Below are 20945 nucleotides of genomic sequence, written 5' to 3'. Positions count from 1 at the left end.
TTAAGTAAACATTCCACAGATACATACTGTAACGATGGCTACATTAAACAAATAGCGGTACAACATCTTTGTTTTTGTTTATGTTTTACTAGGGACATTAGCCTACTCTCAGATCACTGAAAGAAAATGGTCATGCATGGGCTTTATAAAAAGAGCCAGGGGTAAGAACACAGTTTAAATCTTTATTTTAGAGCATCCATTTGAACCTCGAGTTAAGTTTGATACATTTCACCTGCTTTCCACAAAGAATGACACTTTGTAACAAATATAAACCAATGAACATAAACTGCTAATTAAGCACCACATTCCTGTGAATGTTGAAATTAGAAATATGTAGCAGTTTTAAATAACATGTTTACACAGATAATAACAATAAAATAAAATAAAATGGGGTGGTGTCTTGCTTTCATCTTTGCAAATTTATCAACCTGTATTTTTAGCTCGCAATAACCATAATCTCTGTACGCAGGTATCTTTTGACCCTTTTCCTGCATGAAAAAAACCTTTCGTTTGCCGAATTAATACCAACATTTGCATACCTTTGCAAAATTTATTAGAACAAACAAATGTTTGATATTTGTGATTTAAATAAAGTGCTTCCTTTTTTTAAAAAAAATATAGAAATAATAACAATTCTGTGTTGTCGATATAATCACTGGACAACGACGAACTATCAATCAAAATGAATGAATGCTCCCGATGACTTGAGACAACGCGATGTGATTATATTATGTGTCGGGGGTGGTGGGGCAAAAGGTTGAACACTTAATTCCATGTATATCAACTGCACCCCCCGCCCTCACTATAGCAAATGACGCCCCTGCTTTTAGTTAACATTATACCTATTCTGTACTTTTAATAAAGCACCGTTATTACAAGACAGTAGTCAAACCACGTATGGAGTAGGCTATAACGTATATGCCATAACAAACAATCGTCGTTCTGTTGAAAACAACCAGTAAAATAAATAAATAAATAAAAAAGGTAGTAGGCCTACTGTACTTTCCAGATGCTATGGAATCGTTGTTTAACCAACAACTGAATTCCCACAGGTGGTTCATTTACAGGGCGTGGTTCTACATGGAGGCAGGGAAGCCATAGTTTGTCAGTTTCAAAAGGAACACCTGTGGTTTGTAACTCGTTAGCTTGCGGATTTGGTTTAATTTTGTTGGTTATCCGAGCAGAGGACATGGAATCGGTAACTCAGGGAATAAGCTCCTTGCCAAGTGGACTCGGAGTATTTAAAACTGTGCCAGATATCTTCTTTATCCCAGAACTTGTAAGTAGCTAGAGAAATTCGTATATCCTGGAATGCTCGTGCTATAATGTTTGCTGTTCTCCAGTGGCATTTGTAGCACAATTGAATTAAACTACAGCTTTTTTTTTCTTTTTACTCTGGTGTGTAGCTTTTTTAACGTTTATTTCTTTACATTATCAGTTATACAAAATATAAAATTCGATGTCGCAGCTTTAGTCAGGTAATTACTTTTATAAATTACTCAAAATTTCTTTGTAACTGTACGCTAAAAATTTATCACATGCATAGGCGTTTTAGTGAGTTGCCATTTGCTGTAGTGAATTGCCATTTGCTATGTTTACATGCATGAACGTTTATCACATGCACAAACCGTGCTCAGGTTACATGCAATTCATCACTATTTTCATTAGAAAGAACTAAACAAAAAGGTAAGATCAGGTTGCTTAGACTTACTGTCTGCAACCACAAACATATTTTCTCTAAAGTGTGCAAAGTTGTGATGCCATAAATAACTTTAGCAAGTAATACAAATATTACAGTACGATAAAAAAAAAAGCTTTAAACGCGACGAAGACTAATGCTTCAAACTTTGATCAACGAGTCGCACCATGATGTAATGAACACGTAGTGCCACTCCGCAGTCATTAGTATTTTATGCTACAGATGTCATTGATAGTGACTAATGGTTGTCAGTCCAACGCCAACCAAAAAAAAGTACATTACAGACATAAAGGGTGTTCCCAATGATTACAAAGCAAAAGCATCTCATTAGTAAAGTAAATGTAGTCTGTACACACCAATCTTTCAATTCACTTGATTTTCAGTGTTTACAGTTAAAACTGAAGAAAAAAATATCTACAATGTAAATACATTCCCATTTAGTTTACATGAGAAATACAAAATAGTCCCCAAAAGTACAATAAATAAGTCAATATTTTCTGTACAACGTCCTGAGGGAGATGGTTGGCACAAGGGAGAACTGTATTCCAATGTTGGAGGAAGACCAGGAGGAAAGTTTATTTAATGAATAGAAAACATTTCTGGGTATCTGCATTGTAGTGTGTGTGATGTTACAGTATCTACTGAAAGTCCATTCAAGCCCTTGTAATGTTACTCTGAAGGGATTGAGCAAACATTTAGAAATTAGGAGCCAACTTCATGAGTTCACAAATAACCAAGCAAACATTTTGCTGAAGGCAATTTTGAGTAAAACGTTTTGAGTTACAATACTGTGCTGTTTGTTTATTATGAATTGGTCACTATGCTTTTATCCAAACTTACTTAGAGACTAGGGGGTGAACTATGCATCTACAACTGCTGTTGCAGAATCACTTACAATAGGACCTCAGTTTTACATCTCATTAATTTTTTTTTTAGTGTAACCTACTGTAATGTACACAACACACTGTACTTGTAAAACATCAGAAACTATGACCACAGGCAATGGTAGCTGTTGAGGGAGGGGATTGCCAGCTAAGAGGTATATTCTTCAAAAGGGGAACCCTGGGCCAAACCCTACAAACTCCCCTCCACCCCCACACAGCCATTAACTATTTTATTATTGACTCCATTTCTGGCAAAACCACCACATTCATCACAATTGAGCATTTTCTGCTTGTGAAAACCCAGGCCTAAATGGCAGGTATGTTCATGCCAACTCTCCCATGGTGCGCCCCACTAAAACTGTAATTAGTTCCCATCTCCCTTACCTTTTTAATTATTATTATTATTATTTTTTTGGACTTTTGAATTGAAATAACACCTGCATCCAGCAACATTAAGTAATCCAGTGAAATGTGTTTATTTACAGGGTACTGCTGCAGAACAGCAGTGTTAGTAGTGGCTGACCAAAGCAGGAGGCTAGTCTTCTTTATTTTTGTCCATCTTTAATCATGCATTTCACGTCTTCCAGGTTTTCGGTGGACTGGTATGGATCTTGGTGGCATCAACAAATGTGCTTCTTACAAACCCTCAAGGATGGGTGATGTTTGTGTCTGTGTTCTGCTTCGTCGTCACTTTTCTCTGGTTTATACTATTCATGATCGGAGTGAATCAGAGCAGCCCTGTGTGGACTTCACTTGTAAGTAATAAATAAATAAATGTGTGTGTGTGGATTAACCAGGATACATCTCATTTTCAAGGGGGGTTACTGTAGTGAAAAATGGTAAAAGCATATCTAAGTATATAGTAAAACACTGGCAAGCTTGGACAGTTATTGGGAGCTATAGTAAAGCATGGTTAAATTCAAAGGTACTGTGCAAATATACCAAGACAAAATGTAAGGGCATCAACAGCACACAATCACGCACTTGCCAGCTACAAAAAAATTACAAATGAATATACACATTTTATATCTTTTTCCATTGTACAGTTCTGTTCTAAATCTAACATTTTAGAATTCCAATTCTAATGTTACTGTTGTATTGTATAGTATAATACATATATTCATTACCTTCCCTAACCTAAACATCAAACATAAAAAAACAAACGTGTAAGTGCAGTTTTTACATTTTAAAGCCCTACAGCGGAGTGGTTTTATATTTAGACAGTCGTAACAAAGAAAAGGGAGTTAAAAAAAAAAAATCAGAGCTGTCCGGTGTTTATTTACAGTATATCATAAATTATAACACATGACTTGTAACATCCATTATAATGCTAACTACATGGAATAAGATAGATACATGCCATATGTTACTCTAGAACATCTTGCAATAATCCTTACAACTACAAGTCCATATAGACCTGTCTAAGCAAAATAAAACAAAATGGTACTTCATCATAGACTGGAAGAGCAGTGGTCAGCATTATTGGCTACAGAAAAAAAAAAAAAATACTTGAAAGACTAGAATTTGCGAGGCGTCTCACATGCAACTGGGTATATTAATCAATTTGAATCTACGATGCCACAAATGATCGGTCCTACCACCTCTGGGGAATGTGTGTAGATCAGGACTCCAGGTACTGTACGTCTGCCCAAGTATGCTGGGTTGGGTAAAGTTGTGATTTGTTAGAAGATCAGGGATAGATTTTTAAATGAATTTTACACAAATGTATTTTATATAGAAGAGGACTGTCCAGTTGTATTGGACTGTTAATTATTAACTTAAATGTGGATTTTACAGTAAATTTATAGATATGGTGCATGTTTTTTTGTGTGTCTTCTGAATTCTATTTAAAATAATTGACATGACTGTTGTGTATTGTTTTTCAGGATGTGGCTTATCATGGAATTGCTGCTTTATTTTACCTGAGTGCTTCTGTTGCACAGTCCTCTGCTACAATTCAATTGCAGAATGATTTCTTTGTTTCCAAGTCCTATCAAGAGGACATAGCTGCAGTAGTAAGTACACCACTCCATTGTTGGTGGAAATTGACACGTGTTGGTACAAATTAATTGGGTTCCCACATGGATGGATTTTCAAGAATGGTACTTTATTGATTAACAGAGGGTGGACAGAAAATGAGAATGACCCTAGGGTGCGTTCAATAGCCAGAGCGCTACAGAACGTTCCGTAACATTTTCTGTTGAACGCCCTGTTACAAAAAAGTGCTCTGTAACGTTAGCCAACACTCTCAGGAGGTGACTCTGGGCGTGTCAAAATGGCATTTGACCAAAATATCTGTGTTAAGTACATTATTGTCTATGCTTGTAGTCATTGTTAATGTGTAAATCTTGTTTGCTTTAAAAAGTGACGTTTTTCGTACGTTTCCACACGTACAAGACGAAAACAGTCTTTATAATGGCTGCACATATTTATAAATGTTATTGTAAATAAATATAAACTTATGGTCATATACTGTAGTATTTTTGTTACGTTACTAAAGATAGGAATGTTAAGCGCTATTATTCTCATAGCTTTGCTACCCCTGCACAGTTATAACATTTTTTTTTAAGGGGGAGAGTGACGTTAACTTTATTATTATTATTATTATTATTATTATACATTATTAGTATTAGTATTACAATTAGTATTATTAAAATAAAACATGACATAGGCTACCTTGAATGTTGCTCGCTCCATCCAAAAATGAGCTTTAAATGCAGCATCTGTGTAGTAGGCTACATCACAACGTTCTCAACGTCATTTTCTACCCTCACTGGACTATTGGAGTGTCACAGCCACTAACGCTGCAGTATCCGTTGCTGAGTATACTGTCATGTAGGCATGATACTGTCTATCTTCCAGAAACTCCTGCAAATCTAACCCCATTGCAACTTTGTCCGCCATTTTTGAAAACCGTTCACTAACATACCTTTCAATAAGACCTAACTTCCGCCTCGTAGCGCCACAAAAAAGCGCTCTGCTTATTGAACACAGCCCTGTCGTAACACTGTTGCCATGGACATCCATGATGGTGCTGTGAAGAGACTGTTTAAGTAGTCCTGCAGGGATACATGGCCCTTCTTCAATGATTTGCCTTTGCTTCAGTGATTTGAAGCAAAGTCTGTTGAATGGCATGTAGTCAAAATGTGTGAGATTCTATTTTGGTTATTGAATGACAATTGCATGAAGTCAATCTGGCTGCATGATTTATGTATGCCGTTTTAAAACAATACCAAGCCAACCCTGCAATGTTTCAGGTATTCCTACTTTGTTAATAATGTTTCAATCTTTCTTACAGGTATGTTCCTACATTGCCACCCTGCTCTATGTGATCCATGTGGTGTTTTCTGCATTCAGATGGAAAACTTCATAAATACATTGAGGACAAACCAATGTAACTCCTGCTGGACTGGCTCAAAGACGTTTCTCCTGGGGGGAAATACTTAAAGACCATGGATTTCCCAGCTTTATCGCTACATTGTATTTTTATTTGTTATTGATAAACAAAATTATTTGTAATTGAAGGGTTGATTTAAAGGTTTTTAATGTGAAACTGATACATTTGTGTTGTGTTCAGAATATATAATATAATGTGTGTGTATGTATGTGGTTAAAGTGTTAACCAATCAAATGCATTTCATTTTTTAAAAATGTTTGTGTGTAAGTTTTTGTTTTGTAGCCCAAACTGTTTGTGAGCTTGTTTTAGACACTTGGATTGTAAGTTGCAATAGATGGGTAAAATAAAGTTATCTTGGACTTTACTTGCAGGAATACAGTGCTCCCCTTTATAACTATAGTTAAGACAACCATGCTGTCTTATAACTGGTTCTGTGATTATAAAAAGGAGAGCACTGTAACTCAATACTGTTTAGGTTAAGGCAATAAAAGGGATATGCAGACTCAAGTACAGGTATTTGTTCCAACCATGGCCTTCATTTCTAAATTGAACCTCAAGTAGCTAATCAATTATTTGCACATGCAGTATTGAACTTGCAAACCGAATCCCCACCTACTATCCTCCTGCGACCCTGTGTACATGGTAATATACACCATTTCATAACATAAAAAAGACTGATTTGTCTTAAAGGTGTAGGGACACATTTTTCAAAGTGTTTTGTGGCACGTGACAGGATGATTTAATTCATATTTATTTAAAATACTCTCCGTTTTATAGGAGTATATTTAAAGAGTCACTGATACCTGGCATTACAAGGAACATACTTACATTAAACACTCGGAGTCAATTGCAACAAACTTGCAGATTTAGTACACAGCTGCATACTAAGTTGCGGACTAGCTAATACGATACTATATCGGGATCATCCCCAGCTGCGTACTAACTTAGTACCAATTGCATCGAAAAAAGACATGGAACAAAGTTGGGCACTAGCTGATCCCCAGCTTTAGTATGGGGCTCAAGATTAAGCTCTTTATTATTATTATTATTATTATTATTATTATGATGATGTGTTTCTTAGCAAACACCCTTATCCAGGGTGACTTACAATTGTGTAGTGTGCTACCAAACAGGAAATGAAGAGGGGTGGGGGGCTCAAAATTGGAGTGATTGGTTCCAGCTATTATATTTCAGGAGTGTTATATTTCTTTACAAATCTTTTTTTTTTATTTTTTTAATTTACATTTTTTGATCTTAATAAAATTATGTACGGAAATGTATTTACGCACGAAAGTAAATACTAAGGCTGAATTGCATAAGAATATTTTCCCATTGTCTTAAACGAAATTCTCATGTATAATCTAATTTTCCTAAAACACCACCAAAATTAACAAAGCTGCATTAAAGGATAAACAAAAGTTGTATTGTCCTCATTTTTTAAAATCATACAATGGAGCAAAAACTTTTTTTCATAGTGTATAAAAGATGCTATTGAAACTTTGGAGGATGGCAGAAAGGATTTCAAGCAATTCTGCTGCACACAACTGCATGGCATATACTTGTAAGCAGATTTAATGCTGCCTTCCCTATGAAAGAGGCTGAAGGTAGAGACACTTGAGTCATACTGGAATTATGTTATTATTATTTGTTTATTTAGCAGACGCCTTTATCCAAGGCGACTTACAGAGACTAGGGTGTGTGAACTATGCATCAGCTGTAGAGTCACTTACAATTACGTCTCACCCAAAAGACGGAGCACAAGGAGGTTAAGTGACTTGCTCAGGGTCACACACTGAGTCAGTAGGTGAGGTGGGATTTGAACTGGGGACCTCCTGGTTACAAGCCCTTTTGTTTAACCACTGGACCACACAGCCTTTTAATACTATATATATATATATATATATATATATATATATATATATATATATATATATATATATATATATATATATATGCCTACGTTAAGTTGAATAAGATGAATAAGTTAAATAAGGATGAAACTTTTTGTTGCAAATGTTTTGACACTTTTTTTTTAGTTCATTTTCATAAAAATTGTCAATACATTTTTGGATTTTTCATATTTGCTTTAGTTGGTACAATACCACAAGTCTTTAGTCTACAGAAATTGCTAGACTAACTTATTATTATTATTATTATTATTATTATTTATTTATTTATTTATTTATTTATTTATTTATTTATTTCTTAGCAAACTTAGTATTGCATTTTACTATACTAGTCAAGAGTGCAACAGCAGTTACTTTGGCTTTGTTGCAATTGAGACAAATTTGAATACGCAGCTAGGGACTTGAGCTGCTTAGTTCATTGCAATTGGTATTAACTTGTGTACCAGTTTAGTACCATCCTCTGTACTAACCACGGGATCATCCCCAATTAGCACACTCTTTACAGCTCGCTGCAATTGGTATTAACTTGTGTACTAGTTCAGTGCTGTCCTCCATACTAACCACGAGATCATCCCCAGTTAGTACGCTCCTTTCAGTTCAATGCAATCGACCCTAAAGCAGACTCTTTTTGTTGTTGTTGTAAAATCTACAAAGGTAATTCTGTGCTGATCTACTGTTTGGCCTATCTTTATTATTCTCTGTAATATGACAATAAAATAAGTAGCTTGGTTGAGCATTTGGATCCTTGTAGCAAGTCATTACCATTTAGTGTTGCCTTCATTTTTGCTTTCTTTCATGAAACTCTTTACAACTAGGAAAATGAATCAACCAGCAGCTTTGAAATGTAATCGGCCAGTCATAAAGCCCTAAATGATCTATGCTTTACCATGCTTTCAGTATGCTTTAATACACTTTGCTATGCTTTTACTATGGTACACTTTTATAAAGGTAAATCAACAAAGATGCATTGTTTACTACATAGTAACACTAACTTTCAAAGTGCTTTTCAAAAAATGCAGTGGAGATGCTGCAGAGCAGGTGAGTGTAAGCCTTCCTCTCTGCCCCTATCTTTATGTTTACTGGGTGTGTTAATTGCAGAAATCTTGAGAAGCTTGTTTGTCAGGTTTTAGTATGCCTTCAAAAGGAAGGCTTGTTTTCGAAACCCTTCACTTCACATTTTGGTGGCATCAAGTACAGTAAGCAGAGAAGATGGCAACAACAGCCCAGGCTATTAACAGCCTGCCCAGTGGGTTAGGAGTATTTACAACTTTGCCTGATTTATTCTTTATCCCAGAACTTGTAAGTACTATTTCTTCAGAATATCTGAATTTAAGTTACTTGTTTGGTACTTTTATAGATGTATATATTTATTTACAGTAAGCAATCTCCCATAAGTTGGTTTCTTTTGGGATGTTACAGTAAAAAAAAAAAAAATAAATGTAGACAGCAGGCTTGTCAATATAGGGTTAACTGTAGAAGCTGCATGCTGTTTATTTGTCTGAAGAAAAGCACTTGCCACAGGTTTGGAATGATGGGGGGACGACACCAAAGTGACATTTATTCAGCAGCTAATACTGGAATGTAAAATAAAAGTTTAAAATAATCAGGCTATTTCATGGTAGAGTGATACTGGTAACTTTAGTAATACTTCTTACAGTTACCCAGGAGTTTCACATCTTTGTACCATCATTTGTGAAAACATTTTCTCTTCAGTTTTCAGTATGGTATACTTAGCGTCTTTAGAGATAAAAGAGTTGAATAAAGTTATAATTACAGGTCTATATGTTAAAAAAAAAAAAAAAAAGTATAATGAATTCCATTCAACAGGAAGCGCCAAGCCTTAAAACTTCATACTTGCATGATCTCTCCCGTCACACCCCAGGGTGGAACAGGTGTTTGGTTATAAAGCTCTACAAAGCAGGCTTAACCAAACCCTTATACGGAAAAGGTTTACTTTTTCAGGACAATTTATATGATAAACACTTCTGAGTTACAAAAACACAACACATTCCCAGAAGTGTGCTGCTTAGGTATAGGCACAGGAATTAAAGCAAGTGCTGTACTTCAGAGGGTCTTTTTTCTTTCTCGTCCACCTTCACCTGATCATAGGGCATTTTCAGGCTTGAAAGCTTGTGCTGTGTTAGAATTAGTTAATACAAAGTACATTGCTGTTATGCTGATAATGTACAATGAGTACATTGAACTACTCATAGATAATAAGCACAAAAGTAAATGTAACGGCTGCTCTTGGTAGGTGTTAAGTGTTAGTAAGTGTGGAATTATTCATGAATTGACCTTAATTTTAAACTGAATCTTTTTTCTTTTTGGCATGGTATGTTTTTTTATAATTATAATATTCTTTTTTATATATAATACTTCTTATTCTATATGTTACAATTCAGTCTGTACAATATAAGATATTCATGTTACAATCGGTTTATTTTATGTGTGTTCATGCATAAATACATTTGAATTAAATACACGTTAATCCCAGAGCTCCTGAAATGAACCTGCTGATTCTTCTGGATTTATTTCCAATGCGTTATTAACCAAAGTTAAAAGATAACAAAAAGAATAACAAAAAAGTGATACCAAAAATAATCATGCTAATCGTTCTGACTTATAAAGCACTTAAAGGTACGGCACCAGCTTACATAAAGGAGCTTCTAGTCACATATATACCTTCTCGTGATTTAAGATCAGCTCATGCAGGCCTTCTGTGCCTCCCACAAGTGTACACAAAAAGGAAGGGCGAGAGAGCTTTTAGTCCCTGTGCTCCCAGATTGTGGAATGCACTGCCACCTCATATCTGAAGTGTTACATCAGACTTTAAGTCAAAATTGAAAACTTACTTTTTCAGATTAGCTTTTTTAAACTGCATTTTAAACTGTGTTTCTCTTTAATCTCTATACAAATGTATTATATTTAGATTTTCTCCTGTTTTTTTTATATATTAGCTTTTTTAAACCTTAATTGTAAGTTTAAAAATTTCTATGCACATGAATTGTATTTTGACTTTCTTCTGTTTTGTCCTGTTGAGTTCAAACTTAGCTGTTGAAGGTCTGGGAATATAGAGTCCAAAGTGACAACACAGGGAAAGAAATAACTTGAGAGTGAATAACAGACATTGAATTACATTAGACGTTAGGTTCTTGTAAATGAAGAAGTGCCTTTTCCCCTTTAAAAAAAATATATGATCTTATTAGAGACCACTCAATATAAACCCCACATTCTTTCCTTGTACATTTCGTAATGAGGACAACAAAATAAAGCAAACAACTGTTACCATTTACATAGAAACGAAGGCAAACAGGCTGAACAGGTTGAGCAAAGTAAAGTACATCTACTTCAGGGAGTTGTTTTAAGGAGTGTCTTGCTTTTTAGGCTCACCCATCTTTAATAGTTGACTGTAGACTACTGGAGAGACTACCTCAATACACTTAGAGTAACTGTAGCTTTGATTTTAGCATTGCAACTGAGAGAAGCTATTCAAATTAACCTAATATCTCCTTAATCTAGTCATTCTCCCGCTAAATCTGAGATTTTGAAATTTAGCAGGAGAATGTGGAAAGTCTTGGAATTTATATTTGAAAAGAATTTCTGATGCGGTTTACAGAAGCAGGTCATAAGAAGTGCTTTTAGGAATCCCAGTACTGAAAAATGAGATAACATAATACCTAGAAAAGCTAAACTACAATAATGGCCTTTATATGAATACAATGGGGTGTGCATCTAATTAAAACTGCAATTTGAATATGTACATGTATCATTAAAATTGGTTTGATTTGGTATTATGGTACTACCCAGATTTCAAACTTCAGGTTTGTGCACACCTCCAAAGAAGGCGTACATATAGCTTCGTAGACTTATTTAATCGTGCCTCACATAATTGTGCATTTAAAACTTAAACATATATTAGATACAATTTTTCCCAAATGGTGACGCTATTAAACTCACTTTTAACCTTAGATCAAATCACGTAAACATCAAGCATATTTCAGGAGCTTCCTGTACTCAGAACAAATCGTTTCAGTCGCTGTGCATCAGCGTTCATCTCCTCCTCACCAGACTCTACCTCCTTTTTGTGTTCGTCTGATGGGAGGACAGCTATCCTGCCCCCACTGGCCATGGCTTCCCAGTTTCCTATGGTCAGCCTCTCCACTTGCAAGCTAATTTATGGGTAGGGGTACCTCAAAAGGTGAGGCCAAAGACCAAATAATGTACTGTAAAAATATGTATAATGTAATATTGTTGTCTAGCCTGAGCTTTAATAAATCTATGGCATGGGTTTTCTGACTGAATCTTAGGTCCATACTTTGAGTGAGCTGTTATTATGTGAGGCACTCAGATTGTTCACATACTGTATTATACATCTGCTTTAATAAGGGGCAACCCTTTATGTGTACACATATTCTAACATTTTGAATGTCTTACAGGTTTTTGGTGGGCTTGTTTGGATCCTTGTGGCATCCACAAACGTGTATATGGAAAACCCTCAAGGATGGGTGATGTTTGTGTCAGTGTTCTGCTTCGTATTTACATTCCTCTGGCTGCTGTTGTTCATGATGGGTGTGAACAAGAACAACTCTATGTGGGCATCACTGGTAAGCTCTGTCAGTGAAATTATGAAGAATGATAAAGTTCTTGTTATAAATCCAGTAATAATGAATTAATTACATATTTTGCAGGGATGCATTTCCATTTGCTATTCATATTCTGTTTAAGAGTTTTTATTTTATTTTATTTTATTGGTAAGAATACCATTGGCCTCTACTGTATTTGATTGTTGAATTTTTGGAAGCATAATTCTAAGTCCAAAAGTGAACTGTACCTTTACTTGTTCCATTGCATGTTTTTTTTTCTGACAGCACTGTTCTGTTCTTTTCTAGGATGTGGCCTACCATGCACTTGCTGCTTTCTTTTACCTGAGTGCTTCTGTTGCATTGGCCTATGTTACAACAGTTTTGGGACAAATCAATTTAGGAAATGAAATTCTTTTCAAGTACTACCAGGAAGACATTGCTGCAGTAGTAAGTACTCCACTAAACTAATATGCTGGTAAACACTGTGGGATATAAAGTTGCGTAACACCTTATTTTTTAAAAAAAAACTTGATTTACAAATAAATATTTGGTGTGACATTATTATAAGATATAGGGTCCTATTCATAGGGCAGTTTTAAGGAATGTTTATAAACATTGCCTTTTAATTATGATTAGACAGTGCCTTACATGTACAGCTGTGGCCAAATATTTTGTATCACCTAGAATTTTAGGATTAACAAAAAATAAAATACACACACACACACACACATTATATATAAGGGGGGACATCAACAAAAAAACAGAACTAATTTATGTGACTGGACTGTGTTAGTTAAAAGTTGAAAGTCAGTTAAAAGTTGAAGTCATTCATCCAGTAGACAGGACAAGAAAGTGTATTGGAAACCATCTATAGTGCTTTTGCATTTAGAGCATATATCTAACAATCCAATTGCTAGTTTGAGTACTGTCTCGTTAGATAATACTTCGTTTTTCCAATCTTCCAGATGTAAGATATTTATTAAGATAACAATAACCGGCACGCAAAGCTTACCAGATCTATCACAAGCCCACACCACAGTGCAGAGGCATAACTAAATAGCATTCCACCATGCAAACTGCACTACTGTACCAGTAAACCAGCTTTTAGGCAGTGGTATGGCTGCTTAAAATCTACATGTTTTCTAGAGTCCATTGAAAATGCAACAGAGCACCATGCTTGGAGAAATGCTTGTATGATCACCAGAGGGTCATCTGAATGCCCAGAGTCAGGAGATTATGAGTCAGAGCATTCCTATAATTAAAGAAGTTATTCAAAGCAAGAAAAACAAATGGACACCTACATTTTCTCTAAGCCTTGTGCAAAGGCTGTGTTTTATGCAGGAGAGTTGTGATTAGTGAACAGCAGCAGCATGAAAACAGACAATGAGGTTTCTTCTTTTTTTAAATGTTTAATATTATTAATGTGTTATTTCATCTGTCTTTCAGGTGTTTTCCTATATCGCGACCCTGCTCTACGCAATCCACGCAGTGATGTCTGCATGCAGATGGAAATCCTTATAAAGGCATCAGGCACCAAAAACGACAAAGCATAACTGGACCCATTTAATTAAAAGACAAGAACATGCAAGTCGAAGGTTCTTATACACGAGAGTCTATTTCACTTAGTTACCCATTTTTATTCTTCAGTAAAGGTTTAAGGAAAACATTCTAAGTGAGAAATTAATAAATAAAATAAGAAATAATTTAATGAGTGAACAGTTATGTTTTCTATTTTAGACTTCCATGTGCTTTTTTTATTGAATATGGGCCATGAAAGCAATTTGCAGACCAGCTCAGTCATTTCTTCTGGAAAAGTACACCTGATTTAATGTTTAAAATAAAACTTAAAGCTTGCTTTTTTTTTTTTACCCAAAATATACCAGTATATCGTGTATTCTTTAAAAAACAAATTAATGAATTTGTATTTGCAATATGATATATTTTATATATGTAGAACAAACATCTTGTAAATAAAATGCTGTATTTTAAGAATAAAGCTGGCCATTGCTACTACATTTTGAGTGTTGTTTTTCCAAAAATTGATGTTTATGAAATAATCTATTATTTGACTAAAGATTTTGACTATACAAAACTGAAAAGTGTGACATATGTTCAGCCTTACATACGTCCACCCACCTTTACCATATCCCCTGGCATTACATTGTAGGAACAATTCAATAATTGATAAATCAGAGTTTATCTGGGTTGATTAGTTCTCTTATTAATAATATTTAATTGACGTATTACAAAGATCAATGATTTACTATGAACCCACATACACACACTAGAGACAAGGAATGTTTAATCAATAGTAGTATTTTATTAGGTATACACATATTAAACAGAAATCAGAAAAGTCAGAAATTAAATCTCTTAGTCTCTAAGCGCAAAAACACAAGTCAAAAGCTTTCACTGCAATCATGCGGCTAGCAGGGCAATTGAAATATGACACCGCCTATCACCTCACACACCAAGCAGCATCTTCAATAACAAAGCAGGCTATGACGTAGCTAGTAACTTGCTCACAGACACACATGCCCCCCCACACACACACAGCCTAAACTGAAATGATGCAGACAATCTTAGAATATATCACATTAAGCTTATTAATGGTATATAGATTAAGGATATGGCAAGTTTACTTTTAAAGAAATTATTCATACAACAATGAGGTAGATTACTTATAGTTACTTCATCAAGTTTCACTAAAAGTGTGCAAACTAAATAATTAACAGTTCAATTCTATGTGAATTGTTACAATTAATTAAATTAGTTCCAAGAAAGGAAAATGCAACTAGAATTATACTCAATGGTTCCTTGAAGCTTAGACTTTTGGTCTGCTGGCTTGGAAACTCAATCTGTTGAAGTGTCCAGTACAAAAGGCTCTCCTCTCAGCAACAAAGTCTTCAATCCCACATTGGATCAAATCCAGCAAAAAAAGCTTTAAATTCTCGATAGAATAAACAAACAGCTGCAACAAAGTCTTCGGTCCTCGGTATAGGATGCACAACAACGCCTGTCCGCTCTGTCCACTTCACTGAATCTTTTAGCTACGCAGGTAGCAGGGCACAGTTTCTTTTGGATACTGTGGTTTTAGGTGCACAGCAGACCCAGACTGGTTTGTCTGATAACAGTCTTGGTAAGTTTTACGGCAGTCCTCCAGCCAGGCCTCAGTCTCGTTGCTTGTGGTCGTTGACTCGCTTGCAACTTGCTTCCTCTTCTTGGGTCCGTTTTCAGGCAGAGTCCCGTCTATACTTGCACCAATCAACTAATCTATGTCAGAAATAACTACTTACAATGATACAATGTCTGATCGCCATTTAATAATAAAAACAGAAAGCAAATATATTTTTTCCTGACATTTTTCTGACAATATTCAACGACATCTTGCAAAAAAATAATTATACAAATCCCACTGTAATGCTATTAAAACAGCATGTTATTCATTTTAATTTTATTAAAACTAGAAAATGTTCTGAAAATGACTGCACAGCAAGCATTCAAGTTAACTAATGAAAGTAGTGATCGCTTTACTTATGTTGTATAAACATCTTATTAAACCGGATTAAAAGTGTAGCAAGCTGTCTAAATATGCATGTTCTAACACCAGTGTGTTTAAATGTAAATGAAAAGTTTCTGAATTAAATACATAGTGTGACAGTAAACAGAGAGAAATAAACTTGTGTATATCCATTGTAGTTTCTTCACAATAAACAAAGTGGCAAATGACACATTTTCATGAAGTAATGGCATTAGAGGTTTTTTTTAAAGCTGTGCACACAAGTGAAAACTGTCAGATTTTACTTCTTTTTTTTAATTTATTTCTTCAAGAAATAAATGTGGAAAAGGGGGGCGTTGCACAAAGAAAAAAGAAAACATTTTGGTTTTCGTTTATTACTCTCCTCATAACATTAAACATGATCACAACAAAACGTTGATCGCTGTACTTAACATTTAACTTGCTAGTTAGGCCAGTGTCTGGAAAGAGAGAAGCATTTTCGAGTGATGTGCATTACCTGCATCTGTATCCCCCGATTCTGACTCACTTGCCAAATCTGAAGCCTCGATTTCTTGATGTTGTGTTAATACCACACACCAACTCTGGTTTGCACCCTTCAAACACCTGACCCAGACACAAGAACTGCAAGTTTTTAAGAGCTTTTTGCTCACGTTTATTTAATCAGACAAAATCAAAACACAAAACAAAAGCCTGGCTCCAACTTGGAGCACTAGCGAAACATTTTCCCAACTGAACTAGCACGAGACCGCTAAGCAGCTTACCCATTTCAAAAACACAGTTACCAGTTTGTACAACACGCAGTTGGTTAAATGCACACACAGTACTCACAATTACCTACGAACAGACTACTACTTCATTCACCACCAACACAGACAAAGACCAGCTTTTATACATGAGCACATGACACTAATTACAAACAATAATTAAATTAACAATCCTCTCAAATGCACACAGGTTTTTCCCATTCAGCCCTAGAGGCTTTTGGGACACGTCCCATGGACTACAATTTATAAACGCCCAGCAACTCGCCCTGCCACAATACAATACAATACAATATGTACCAAACTCCATCTTATCATTTATTAATGTTGTAATTGGCACCACACTCCCCCCGCTGATATGATATGTTGGGCACAATCTCATTAGACAGTCGCAGGCCAGAGGTGGCCTTGTCCTTTTGGTGGGGAAGGTGGCCCAGAGTGCCACTGGTCCTTCCACTGGCATGACTGTCATTAATCAATAACCATAACATCACAATCAGCCAGTACATGGGTAGGGGAACGAGGCCCATATCCTGCTTGCTGGCAGTAGCTGTCAGCAAGCAATAATTATTCATCTCAGTCAGCCAGCACAAGGGCAGCTCTAGAGCTCAATAGACAAGACCACGGGCCAAAGAGTATATTTCGTTCTCTTGGTCCTTCTATAAAGTGCAATAAAGATTCGGTTAAATCAATCCGCCAAATGTATTGTTTAAATATTTGTAGCCTAAAATACTTATTGCTAGATTGGTACTTGGCACACAAAACATATTGTCATTTTTGCAATCCAGACTTTTTTTTATTTATTTGTAAATAGGTTTGGAAAAATAATCCTGATCTGGCAAACTGATAATAAAATCTGCAAAGTCACCTACTATACACGTTGAAGCATTGAGAGATCTAGGGTTGAATAACTTTTCACTATTCAACGCTACATTCCGTTTTGCTGCATTCCATTTTGGAACATTGCATTCGGATGATGCTATGTTGCCAAGCAGATTCAATTAAAGTAATTATAAGAATGTAGTTGTTTCATTTAGGATTAAATATACTTTATTTTCCTTATATTGTACTTGCTATATAAACAAAGTTCATTGAATAACTGCAGTACGGATTATGATTTATATCACTCCCCAAATAGCTTATATTGGTGTTTTTATTTATCATTCCAATTAAGTTTTAATTATATTAAATGAGAGATAACTCAGGCTTATTAGCATTACCAACATGTCCCTCTCATTATACTGAAGATATATTTACTTTGGGGTATGCACATTTTAAAAAAATACTAAAAAAATTAACAAGGAGCTACATTATAAAAGTAATATTCCTAAAACCTTTTATATGGCTAACAATATTTGTCTGACATACTATGAGCCTAATCCAAAGACGCTCCCATAACATTTAGTGCTGGATGAATCAACCATGTGCTCCATAACACCTCCAGTATACCACTTGGAAGGGTGCTTATTGAAGGTGTGGATGTTTTGGCAGTTATTTTTTAGAGCTGGTTTCATTGTCACAGCAAGGATCAGTCAGGCTGCCAGATTGTCTGCTTTTCAGATGACACACGCGGACAGATTAGCGGGATGTTATTATCTGGACACTGATAGAAAATCCAGTGTTGACTGACACCAGCCAGAGCTGATGGTGTGCTACTGACACTGGCCAGAGCTGATGGTGTGCTGTTTAGCTGGCCAGCCTGGTTAAAGTGGATAAGAGTCTGGTTAAGCTGGTCCAAGAGAAAAATAGGCCCATTAAACATAGAATAAATTTGTTGTCTATTTTTTAAAAATGATCAATTTTATATAAATCAGTTTATCATCATGTATGTGGTGACTGTAGGAAGGGAGGCTGTGTGATCCAGTGATTAAAGAAAAAGGCTTCTAACCAGGAGGTCCCTGGTTCAAATCAGCCACTGTCTCATTGTGTGACCCTGAGCATGTCACTTAACCTCCTTGTGCTCTGTCTTTTGGGTGAGACGTTGTTGTAAGTGACTCTGCAGCTGATGCATAGTTGACACACCCTAGTCTTTGTAAGTTGCCTTGGATAAAGGCGTCTGCTAAATAAACAAATAATAATATTAATGGAAACCATTGGTGGCAACGATGTTGCACCTTCTTAGGTTACAACAACAGATATTAAGCTGATACCCTGGGATCCTTCAGGAAGCTGCTTGATGACTCTGGGATCTTATGTACGTTCTGGAAATACAGTAAATGTTGACATTTTATTTACTTGGTTGTGTTTTAACTTCAGAGTATTTATTTATTCATTTTTAAAAATGTAGTCATTGCCAATGGTTTTTACCCCGGTTTTCTCTCCAATTTGGAATGCCCAATTATTATTTTTATCCCGGGTCATCGCTGCAACCCCCCAGCGACTTGGGGAACTGAGGCTGTTCCTGCCAATTCACCAGACCTATAGTGCTGGAGGACAGCATAGATCTGAATGGCTCCACTGCAGAGCTGCAGGTGCCCTATCAGCCACAGGGGTCGCTGGTGCGTGGTGAACCGTGGATTGCCCTGCTGACCTAAGCCCTCCCTACCCGGGAGGAACCCCTAGGAACCCCGGTCACGGTGGGCAATGACATAGCCTGGGTTTGAAACTGTGATCCTCCAGGCTATAGGACGCATCCTGCACACCACGCAGAGTACCTTTACTGGATGCGCCACTCGGGAGCCCCCAACTTCAGAGTATTTATTGATAAACATGTAACTTCATCTATAACTTCCAGCCCTCAATCAGACACTCGGGTGTCACCATGTAAGTACTGTAGTAGTACAACAGTATAGATAATAACATTACTCAGCATCTCCTAGCAACTATTCCAGGGGACTTACTGTGTTTTGACCATAAGTTTTAATTGGGAAATAAGTCAAGAAGAAAAGGTAAATGAAAATCACAACAGTTAATGTAGTCCTCAAAGAAATAAGCATTAAGCAAAGTAATTACAGTGTGCCACTGCCATTCAGAAGGTGGTGTATTATTATTATTATTTATTTCTTAGCAGACGCCCTTATCCAGGGCGACTTACAATTGTTACAAGATATCACATTATTTTTTTACATACAATTACCCATTTATACAGTTGGGTTTTTACTGGAGCAATCTAGGTAAAGTACCTTGTAGCCCAGATGCAAAGCAGAACGTTGTTCAATGGTGGTTAAATCAACAACCTTATTCCATATTTAACACAAAGATTTGCATCCTGAGCAGCCTCCTGTTTGGAGATCCTGATTTTCAAAGGTTCTCTTCAGCCTCAGTCAGCTCTCTTAGCCCACACCTAATGAAAGCATCTAACCGGTTAAGCAACTAAACTTAGGCCAAACCTACTGTTGATTTTTAAAATATTTTAAAGAGACTGTATACCAGAATAACTCTACTACACGATAAACAAAAATACATTTTTGCAATAAGCATGATACACATTTGTTTTCTCACATTCCATCTATCTTTTCACTGACATAGAAATCTTCATATGGGAGTTAATATTGGACTCCAGCATATGTTTAACTGGAGCTGACTCACATACATGCATGGGCATGCCAGAATATTTAATATAGTTATTAAAAACAGAAGATATGAAAATTTTACTTTAAGCCTAAAGTTGGGGTGGGGGGATTACTCTGCAATGCAGTACTACTGCCGTTGCTACATCAAGCATATTATATATATATATATATATATATATATATATATATATAGATATAGATATATAGTAAGACAGCAGGGAGGGGGGTTAAAATCCTCCCTTTGTAGGATATGTGCGCAGGCACCTTTTTTGTTAGTTTGCTTTATTGTTTGATTGATTTGTTAATTGTTTTATTATTAATTATCCCCTGCACCTGGTGCTTATTGTTAAATTAGAGCCAGGTGCAGGGTATAAAAGAAAAGTAGATAGTTTGTTTGGGGCTGCTGAGGAGAAGGAGGCAGATGAGGTGCTCTGCTGCCAAGCAGTCGAGAGAGCAAAAGAGTGTACAATTTAAACCTGTGTGGTTTGTATAAAGTGGTTTGTATTACAGGTAAACGGCTTAGCCGTCCTGTAAGAGCCGTTTACTCTAACCCTTGGCTCCACCAAATCCCAGCGCAGCTTAAAGGAAGCTCTGAATTAAAAGCCTGATTGTTTGTATCTTAATAAGGGTGTTCCCTCTAGGTTGGGGTTTAAGTGCTTTACTGGAACACCATGTAATACTA

The 20945-nt window shown here is 36.0% G+C and overlaps 2 protein-coding genes across 2 annotated transcripts; both read left to right on the top strand.

The window, feature by feature from the left end:
* The first annotated feature begins 1042 nt into the window (after positions 1–1042).
* Positions 1043–6411, top strand: LOC117410996 (myelin and lymphocyte protein-like). The gene is made up of 4 exons (XM_034017986.2): positions 1043–1279; positions 3171–3338; positions 4470–4598; positions 5882–6411. The coding sequence occupies exons 1-4, from the start codon at positions 1190–1192 to the stop codon at positions 5954–5956; spliced, it is 462 nt and encodes a 153-aa protein (XP_033873877.1). The 5' UTR covers positions 1043–1189; the 3' UTR covers positions 5957–6411.
* A 2650-nt stretch (positions 6412–9061) lies between these two features.
* Positions 9062–14485, top strand: malb (mal, T cell differentiation protein b). Its single transcript, XM_034017554.3, has 4 exons — positions 9062–9186; positions 12324–12491; positions 12777–12917; positions 13917–14485. The coding sequence occupies exons 1-4, from the start codon at positions 9097–9099 to the stop codon at positions 13989–13991; spliced, it is 474 nt and encodes a 157-aa protein (XP_033873445.2). The 5' UTR covers positions 9062–9096; the 3' UTR covers positions 13992–14485.
* Positions 14486–20945: the final 6460 nt, after the last annotated feature.

The sequence above is a fragment of the Acipenser ruthenus genome, chromosome 6 (assembly GCF_902713425.1).
Source record: "Acipenser ruthenus chromosome 6, fAciRut3.2 maternal haplotype, whole genome shotgun sequence".
Taxonomy (NCBI): Eukaryota; Metazoa; Chordata; class Actinopteri; order Acipenseriformes; family Acipenseridae; genus Acipenser; species Acipenser ruthenus.
The sequence above is the reverse complement of the archived record's forward strand: the minus strand, read 5'-3'. Positions and strand labels throughout refer to the sequence as shown.